The sequence below is a fragment of the Haliaeetus albicilla genome, chromosome 4, assembly GCF_947461875.1.
Source record: "Haliaeetus albicilla chromosome 4, bHalAlb1.1, whole genome shotgun sequence".
Taxonomy (NCBI): domain Eukaryota; kingdom Metazoa; phylum Chordata; class Aves; order Accipitriformes; family Accipitridae; genus Haliaeetus; species Haliaeetus albicilla.
The window spans coordinates 30305075-30314676 of NC_091486.1; the positions used below are offsets into that span (position 1 = coordinate 30305075).

The window sequence follows — 9602 nt, forward strand, 5'->3', positions numbered from 1 at the left end:
GAGTGAGATGCCAGGAGAACTCACCTAGCTCATGGCCTTATCTTTCTCTGTATCTTAAAGGTCCCCTTGGAAATACAGTGGTTGGGAGCAGGCTGTAGGTTTTATGACAGGGTGTACTGGGTTTCATCCCCTGATTTAAAGACACTTTTTGAAATCTTCTTTCAAACAGGGCCTGCTAGTGTTTTCATCACATAGCTGAAGGGCTCTGAGGTCAGAGTTTGTAATAGCATTCATGAGGAGGTGAGGGAAGATGCCACTGGTGGGAAACTGAGCAAGAATAGAGCAGTGCAGGGGGTCATGCAATGTGTTAGATGTAAGTAAATTGCAAAACTTTGGACCAGGTATCACTTTTTACAAGATGGTGAGGAACTGGCTGAAGATGTGGTGGAATACGGAACTGAGAGGAAAGTAACATTTCACTTGTTAACTGAAGGGAGCTCTTAATTTTCTGAGCCTACAGGGTGCTGTTTTTAATACTGTGTAATTTCTATTGTAGATGCATTTTGTATTTAACCTTTGATATGCATACAGTAAGAATATTGTATTTTAATAGCCCACATACTTTGCAGTCTCATTTTTACTGTCGTTTATATCAATCTAACTACTGCTTCGATAAATGAAGTCTCTTTTGTGGCACCTGCTGTGGCTCAGTCCACATTTGTAGCTGGGTGTTTGTATTATAGATACGCCACTCTGTGTGCTGTTGGATCACTTTGAAGGCTGACAGCTTTCATATGCATCCAAAACAGTAATTGGACTACTATTAAATGTCAGCTGTGCCAATTATGTTTCTGCTACTTTTTTAAGAGTTGGTAGAAGATACCTATTCACATTGGAAATGAGCTTTACTGAGACTTCTTTCTTTTAAAAAAAACATACAAAGGCAAATTGCTGGAAACTTGCATAGTGACATGGCTCTAGAACACTTGATCTGCTGTAATTGTGTATTAAGAAATGGAGAGTGGTTACTTTATGCTTTTGTTGTTTGTTGCTCCTTTTTCTTTCATGTAAGTCTGAACAGGCTAAGGAATTTGGGAAAGTTTTGGTGAAAATGCCTTCACCAGAAAGCAGTGATAATATACCTGAAGAATGAAGGATTTAATAAACTGTAATTCACTTTAGATGGCAGTTTTGAAACAGATAGACCATCTGACTTTCCTGAATGCGCTGCGTGTGTTTTCGGCTCTTGTTGCAATGAATTATTGTTCCATTCCAATCCTGAATGCCTGCAGTAAAAAGATCCAGGGTAAGAAAAAAATACGTTTATTAAATTTCTCTTCCTTGTACCAAATTCTTCCTAATTATTGTCTCATCTCCCTTTTCTGATTTCCTTTAAAACTCAGGAAACATCTTTGTTTTACAGGATATTAGAGTAATGTGGAGCCATTTGACAAGCAGCAAGACAGAAAATTACTGATCGATAATGAAAGCAAATAGCTCTTGTTGTGTCTGCCCTTCTTAACATTTACCTGAATTACATATTTTTCTTTGCATTTTTCTGTATGCAGAGTTTAGGAAAAATAATTGAATTCTAGCAATTAAAAATAGATTTCAGATAAACTTTTAAAACAAATCTGAATTTGAACTGGACATCTTACAGGATGGATTGGTGGCTTAGCGTGGTTAGTTGATAAACTAAAGGGAACGTAGTGTTTCCCTGATTAACTGGATTTCATTATTGAATGCTGCTTTTAATAACTGACCTCATGCTGCAGCCCAGAAAAAAATTAAATGAAAGCTAATGCTTTCACCTCTCTCCATACCTTTACAATACATTTCTTAAATATATGTGGTCAGTATGTATTGATTCACACTTAAAATACAAACAAATTTGTGTCTAAAAAACCAGTAAGATAGTAAAATAGCATTCTTAACATAAATGAACCAGGAGTGTTTGGGCTGCTTGTACAGCCTTTATTTGCCCTGGTTGTTCATATGTGTTAGGAGACAGTCTTTAATTATGCATACTGGCTTCTCCCACAGGACTTACACCACACTCAGTGCACAGGCTAGATGGCATACACAGAGTGAGCAGCTCCTCAGTACTTTTTAATGCACTTTTTCAGTGCATGTTCTCAGGACTTACATGCTGCACATTGTGCAAATGATGCTCTGGGGACAGAGTGATTAGTTTCTGAACAGAAATGGCCCCTATCAGAGGCTGGAGATGGAACAGGAAGTGTGTGTGTGTGGGGGGCATGCTTTGGGGCCCACGGGCAAAGGAATTCTTCAGCAGGTTTTATAGGTCCTGTACTCTTGCTGGGGCTCTTAAGAAAGTAGCGCGCTCTCCCATATCTGGTGGCCTGACCAGAATTGTAATAACTATGTACTTTGTAGGTACTTACTGAGTTAATTTTTGCAACAACAAGGGAGTGACCCAGTGGTGATACTTGTGCAGAAGAGAGAGATGAAGGTCAAAGTGTCCAGTAATATGAGATTGTGTTAGCCTGTTTTCTTTAAGAATATCTAGCATTACAGATCACTTTATTTGATGCACAGCTCTCATTGGCTTCAATCGCAGTTGTCAGCACTCAGCATTTCAAGAAATGAGGTAACAGTGTTTTTATGCTGAGCCTGGAAAATCACTAAGGACAACTCTAGAGTAGTTAAATTCAGTTATTTTACTGCTATCCTCTTGCATCCTCTGGCAGAGGAAAAGATAAAGTCTAGTTTTGGTGGGTGCTGATCCTACTGCTGTAACTATGCTCTTTTCTCTTGCAGTCACTGTCTTTTATGACATGTATGCCCCTCATTGCAGCAAACAAAGCAGGATGTTCAAGAGAGACCATTGTTCTTCAGTACTTAATCTTTTTCATCTCAGGAGTAGGTCCATCTTATGTGGTAAATGAAGCAGAAGTCCTGTGCAGCAATCTGTTGTCATCTGACACACAATCTGTGTCATCACGCTCGTATGCTGGGACGTGATGTTATGGTTCCACGTTTTCCAGTTTGGCTTACACTAACACTTTAGTGCTTGACAGCTGTTAGTGCTTTTTAGACATAGATTCGTATTTGTAGTTACTCGCTGGTTTGTAAAACCAAGTGCAAAAAAAAAAGTAAATTTCATCATGTGCTAATATCTGATTAATCGGCAGCTTTAGATCCACCTCTCTGTTCCTCCCTCAGCTGACATGGTGAAGTGGACAGCCCAAAGGCTCAATCACTACTAAAGGGGCTAGCCTGAGGGTTTCCATGCTGAGTGCGGGGACGTGCTGAAAATCAAGAATGCTGGAACAGAAGATGTTCTGGGAACACAATTTTCTTGTTTCTTTTTTTAATTTGTCCCCTTTTGCTGATTTATCCCTTCTAGTTTGATCCTGACTCAGTTTGGTTTCTTCTACCTCTCTTGTTTCTTCATGTGTTTTAGTTTGGTTGACTTTGCCTAGCTAGTCTCAGTCTGTTCCACAATTCTTTACCTGATTTTTTTTTTCTGCCCCTCCTCCATCCCTTAGCCAAACTGTTCCCACAATGTCTCCAACCTGCAGCTTCCATTGCTTTGTATCATTTGTCCTTTTTTGCTCTTCTGTTACAGAGAATGTCCACGATGCTCCATTTCGGCAGTTAATTCTCATTCTGGAAGCTTGTTACAATCTCCAGTACCGTAATGTAGAACTGTTTTCAGCATTAGCAGACTATATTAATTCCACTGCCTGCCTTTGGGACAAAAGACAGGTGAGTTTGAGACCAAATAATTTATAGTGGTACTAGTAGAATATCTGGTGCTTTCCATCTTACCTTTCTTCATGTTTGTGTTTGATCTTTGGAGAACAGATTTTTTAGGAATACCAGTCTGATGAAGATAATATAGTTAAATTTTTAAAATACTCTTCCATTTGTTGATCTATAAAGAAATGAGAAATAAAAGGGGGTTTACGGTTTGAAAAATTTGCTTTCATTAAAAATGCCTTTTATGAAATCAGCAGGTAGGGTCCACTGTACTGGCTTTCTTGACCTTACAAAACTATGTTTTCTTTTAGATTATTCTTTTTCTTTCTGCCTTCGAGACACTTGGCTTTCAGCCTAGTGAGCTGATGGGAGTTTTTGCTGAGAAGGTGACAGAAGACCCTGAATTCCTCAACTTGAAAAACCTTTTGATTGTTCTCCGAGTGTATTCACGACTCAACTATGTTCCCAGAGGTCAAAAGCATCTGTAGGTTTTCATTTAGAATTCCTGATAATATGTTATGTAGTCATTATAGAGTAATGTGTAGCAACTAGTATTTGATTTCAGTTGTGAAAGAGTTCATAATCCTGTTTTATTAATCTGTAAGGTAAATTTGCTGTGTCTTTTCACATTTGCTCTACGTGGGAATTTTTCTCTGTAATTGAAAATGGAGACCTTGGTTCTATGCTGACCAGGCTACTAAATCTGTTGATAGGTAGCTGTATCCTCAAGAACCAGAAGCTAATGTTGGATTACACAACATACAATTATAGAAGATAATAAAGATTTCTAACTTGTATTTTTGTTTGAAATCTGTATTTTATATAGCCTTATTTGTGTATTTAGTTACTTTTCTTCTGCTTTTGGAAAAGGTTTTTTGACACTCTTCATAGCTGCTTGAATAAGTACCTCCCTCAGATTTCCAACACAGAACTGCTGAAGGCTGTGTATTCACTTTGCATCTTAGGATATCTTCCTCATCGTGCACTTGATGAGCTGCTGCAAAAGAACAGCAGGGGTGAACTTCTGTCAGGTCAGGCCTTACTTTGTCATGTTCTTGTTTTAAAAGGGATAGTCTGCCTCCATACATAATTTGTTGTAATTGTGTTAAAAGTTTAGAAATTAAAGAATGCAAACATAATTAATATTAAATTTGAAGTCCTTCAAGACAGAGCTAATGTAGTGATGGTGATCTGAGTGAACTGTTTCTGCACTAGGGCATCAGGCTTATTGTCTTGAGCCCCATGGTGGCAACAGTTTTATAGTAGGTGTGCATGTGGAGAGAGGTGAGTATGAGATTTGTGGAAATGGTAGAAGTGTGTAAGAGCCAAGGGTTCTGTCTTCGACAGATGCTCAGGCATTTATAGAAACACAGGAAATCTTAACCTTTGTAAACCAATTTTAGTACCTGGAATCATGAGTAGGAGGTTTTTTGACTGCTCTGAGTTATAATGAGGAACTTGGAATGGTTTGTAGTAGAATTTCGTTTCCACATTACAATTCTCTACAGCCAGTAGAGTAGTTCAGTGGAGTAGAAGTTCACTGTAGAGTAAAACACTGTGTCTTGCCGTTGAGCCTGCAGTGTCTGAACATGAAAGCTGTAAAGCTGTAACTGCTTAAGAGTTTGCGCAGCTTAGTACTCTTAAAGTACAGTTTCAAAATTATGGCCAAGTCTGATATCCCTTCCTTGTTTTATAAACAGCTTTCTAGTTGTCTGGATTTTATAAATGGTTTTTATGCATGCTCTCTCATTCCATGTTCTCCTTAAGTCTCCTGTAATAACTGATAGCATGCACAGAGCTGTGTACAGTAGAGGGGAAAAACTGGATAAATAGGCAGGTCCCAGCCATAGACTTTAATATTATAATTAGTGAATTGGCAGTGTATATTTAACTATACTGAAGATACTCAATAATATTCACTGAAAAAATAATTGGGTTTTGATTCCTGTATTGAAATTCATTTGCTCTGCCAGAACAGACTATAAATGATAATGAAATGAAAAATTCTGTGAGATGAGACATTGGATGTAATATTTTCTTGTATCCTTTTTCAGATGATCTTTACAAAGAACAAAACGAAATGATGCTTCGCTGTGTGAAAGCATGTATGGAACTTGATAGCCCTTCCTTCACGAAGCCTGCATTTGTGCTGACTGAGAATTTCTCCTCATTAATATCTCTTAATCTCAGAAAAGCTCGGGAGGCACTGATAGAACTTCTGGGGGATGAGAACATGTTTCAGCAAAATGTTCAGCTGCCATATAAATATCATATTGGTATGAAGCCAAATTACTGTCACATTCTTTTTAATGTAGGTTTATAACTCCCAAAATAAAAAGGTGATAATAAATTTGTGTAGGGTGCAAGTGATTAAAAGTGTAACACTTTGAAGACACAATCTTTTAACAAGTATGTCCTTGATTGGTGAATCTACTTTCTAGGATGCTTCTGTTGAAGTATTTAAGTTAGTTTACTAAGACTTTATGATTACTCTTATTTACAAAACTGCTTTGGACTTTTTGTTAAGCATCAGCGAGCAGATGTTAATTGTACATAAAGCCAATATGGCCAACTGTTTTAGAGGGTTGTGATTTAGTACTAACATGTCATTAGAAACAAAGCCAAACAGCAGCCGTCTTTTGTTCTCTGACTTGTTTCTTCTCTGAAGTTCTGACTAAGGTTTGGGTTCTACTTTCATTTATGAAATGGGATATGACCTTCTTTGACAGGCGATCATTTCATAACATTTGGTTGCTTTTACATTTTGATATTGCTTGTTTTTTTGCCAGCCCCCCAGCTTACCAATTTTTTTGTATTTGTAATAATTTTCTTCCTAAGTATTTCTAATGAGGAATCAGATTATAGGAAAATCTGAGTAGGTGTGACAGACTGCAATCAAGACTAGTTTCTTTAAACTATGATTTCACTCCCGTAAAGTTATATCTACAGTTTCCAAAAACAAATGTGCTTTTTTCTGGAGATGTCCAAGCTATAGCTGTTTATATTGGTTGCAGGGAGGGAAAAGCCATCAGTAATATGTAAATTATTAGCGAACAGCAATTAGAAACAGGGCAGTGACGGTGTCTGTTAACTTTTTCAAATGAGCTGTTAATTTGAAAACAATTTGAACAACTAATGTTCACATGAGAACATTAATTGTGATCTCTTGCAAGTGTTAAATATTTTGTTGTTTTGTTTTCAGATTTTGAAATCAGAATGGATTCAGACAGAAAGAAAGTGCTCCCAATAGCTGCAACAGATGATCATGCTGACTCAGGTGTTCAAAGGTGTCTTTTCTGACTGCATATTTTTTCTGGCAGGCTAAGTTTTATTTTTATGTATTCCATCCAGTTACTTCTTTGGTTCACTGATTTGCAGAAGTGAAGTAGCTAACTAACTTGTTACTTGTGCTCACTGAAATGTACAAAAATTGCCATGCCAGTTCAGAGCAACAACTCATTCAGCTCACTACCTTCTAACAGAGGCTAAAATGTAACATTTCAGAGGAAGAGGCAGGAAACATCACAGTAATCTGATACTCTTGTAATGGATACAGGTTTTGAAATAGGACTGAAATCCCTTCCAAAAAATTGCTACATTATGGTTTTAAAACTCCACCTATTTGTGTGTCCAGTTAAACATTCAGTTATTCTCTTAAGTCTCTAAAATGTGCATCTCAATGGTACGTTATAGCAATTAATTCAGCTGCTGAAATATAATCTGAATAAAAAAGGATCATCATATCCACATTTTAGGTGATTAATTTAATCTTGTGTAGAAGAATGACCTCTCAGTAACTGAAGTGGGACATATATCATTTAAGTAACGCTTAAGTAGAATTGGGTAATACTTAACATTTGTGTGCTGGATCACTGCGCAGCAATGTATTTTGTGTAGTTTGCTTTTTTGGGAAAAGGAGAGCTAATGAATTGTTTAACAGAAACTCACTGTCAGTCTTACAAGGCATTCAGCTTTCCTCACCCTTCCAAGTAGGTTTTTATGGCAGGAAGTAACTAATTCTCAATATTAGCAATGGATCAAAGTAAATGCAGAAGCTGTCAAAATAATGTAGAATTTTGAATGATCTGTTTCCTTCTCACTGGGGAGAAGTGGAGATCTAAGGACTTAATTCTGCTGTACGAATTTGGGTAGATGCTGGTACTTGTGCAAAGCTCATAGAAGAAGACAGGGTCTAAATTACTTAAGTCTGGAGAAGGAAAAGAATAATGAAATTTGTGCAGTCCTGATATTTTTGCCTACCAGAAAGACAGCTGTATATTCTGCAGTGTTAAAGGACATAATTGAATTATTGTCTTAAAAATGCTTATTCTATATTTGTACAATGGAGTCTTCCCTACTCTTCTTGGTTGTAGATTGGCTGTTCTCTTTGTTCCTCTGTCTGCCTTCTGTGTGGGTACAATGCACCCCCAAGGGAAGCTGGCAATGAAGAAGCGGCATCTAAATAAACTGGGCTATCATGTGATTCTGGTAAGAGAGTCCTGTTATTCTCTCTGTTTCGGACCTGTTACCACCACAGTGATGAGTTATGTTTGTTTCATAGAACAGGCCTTGTAGGGAGTGGTGAGCCTTCTCCAGAGTGGTAATTGTATATCATCTCTCCTTAGAAGATGGTGGTGGTGTCACTAGGGAGAAAGGACAGAGGAACTCTAAAAGACAAGCTACCACTTACCATTATCAGCCAAATAAATGTAATCATAGTTCAGCAAAAAAAAAAAAAAATCAATCCACTGAATTGCTTTGTACCTAAAAACCTATGTGACTTTGGCTTATTTCCCTGATTTTTATAGAATGAATGATTCAAGTCAATTCGTTTTCAAAATACGTTGACTCCCTGTGGCCTTCCCATCACTGAGCACTCGGTTTATAGGACAGGGCAGTTTGCTAAAGACAGTCAAACTAATGTACCTTTTCCTTTTCCTTTCTTCCAGGTCCTGAACAAGAAGTTTCAGGAAATGACAAATGAAGATGCAGTTGAGTTTTTAAAAGGAAAAATTTATTCAGAAAATGCTTTCTCTTTTTCTGAAATGACTGTGCAGGATAATAATTAAAATAAACCAACAATTTTGGGTCTCCTGATCTCTCTTTTTCCTGTATAATTAGTGTAAGGTTTTAATGGAAGAGATAAGCAGTTTTATACACAATTGCCTACTCCAAAGTATTTACAAGTTGAGAAAAGTTTGTGAAGTGAGCAGTGTCTGCTGATAGTGGGGGTTTTATTTTGTGAAGTGGGAGTGAGTTTTCTTTAGTGGAAGAAACTACTTAATTAATCCAAAAAGCATCCTGGTATCTATTGCTTTGAAATCTCCTAATTTTAGCTTCACTTTGCTTCCCCTCCCCTATGCCCAAGTCAAATTTCTCTCTTCTCTTGGGCTGGGTCAGGGAAAGGAAGTGACCATTTCAAGTGCTGTTGGAACCTGGCCTGCAAATATGCACTAGAAGGATTCCCCCCACCATCCTACCCCCATCCTCCCATGTTCTTTATGCAGAACTACAGATGGTAAAGCAGTAAATAACTCAGTCTAAGGGGTATATTAAAAAATCCAAAGTTAGGTGAAAAATTTCTGAAGAAAACAATCTCACTCAGTTTTCAGAATTTCAGGCCAATAATGGTTCTGTTAGCTGTATGCTTTTTCTTTTGATCCTTTTGTTTCACTGCTACTGTAATACATTTTGAGATTTCTCACTATAAGAGCACAGGTCTGGCACGCCTTTTTAAACTGACTCTTGCTCTCTGTTTCTGATATTAGTGTCTCCACAACTATTTCAAGAGGTGTTGCAATACTCAGATTTGTTCATTACATACTGTGATGCATCTCCACTGGCCTGTTATGTAGTGGTGGAATTGATTATGTTGCCAGAGTTCTAGAAGTCCAAAGCAGCTTTGGGCCTCTGAGCTGAAGGAGCAGAGAGAACTG

At 37.6% G+C, this 9602-nt stretch overlaps 1 protein-coding gene across 2 annotated transcripts in view; it reads left to right on the forward strand.

Moving 5' to 3' along the window:
- The window catches only part of FASTKD2 (FAST kinase domains 2), a 12832-nt gene extending 4069 nt beyond the window's left edge, over positions 1 to 8763 (forward strand). For both annotated transcript variants that reach the window (XM_069781700.1, XM_069781702.1), the window contains exons 5-12: positions 1123 to 1246; positions 3533 to 3672; positions 3978 to 4150; positions 4537 to 4697; positions 5721 to 5942; positions 6869 to 6953; positions 8040 to 8154; positions 8616 to 8763. In XM_069781700.1, the coding sequence (XP_069637801.1) occupies positions 1123 to 1246; positions 3533 to 3672; positions 3978 to 4150; positions 4537 to 4697; positions 5721 to 5942; positions 6869 to 6953; positions 8040 to 8154; positions 8616 to 8735 (1140 nt within the window). In that variant the 3' untranslated portion in view covers positions 8736 to 8763. The remainder of the gene's footprint in view (positions 1 to 1122; positions 1247 to 3532; positions 3673 to 3977; positions 4151 to 4536; positions 4698 to 5720; positions 5943 to 6868; positions 6954 to 8039; positions 8155 to 8615) is intronic.
- Positions 8764 to 9602: the final 839 nt, after the last annotated feature.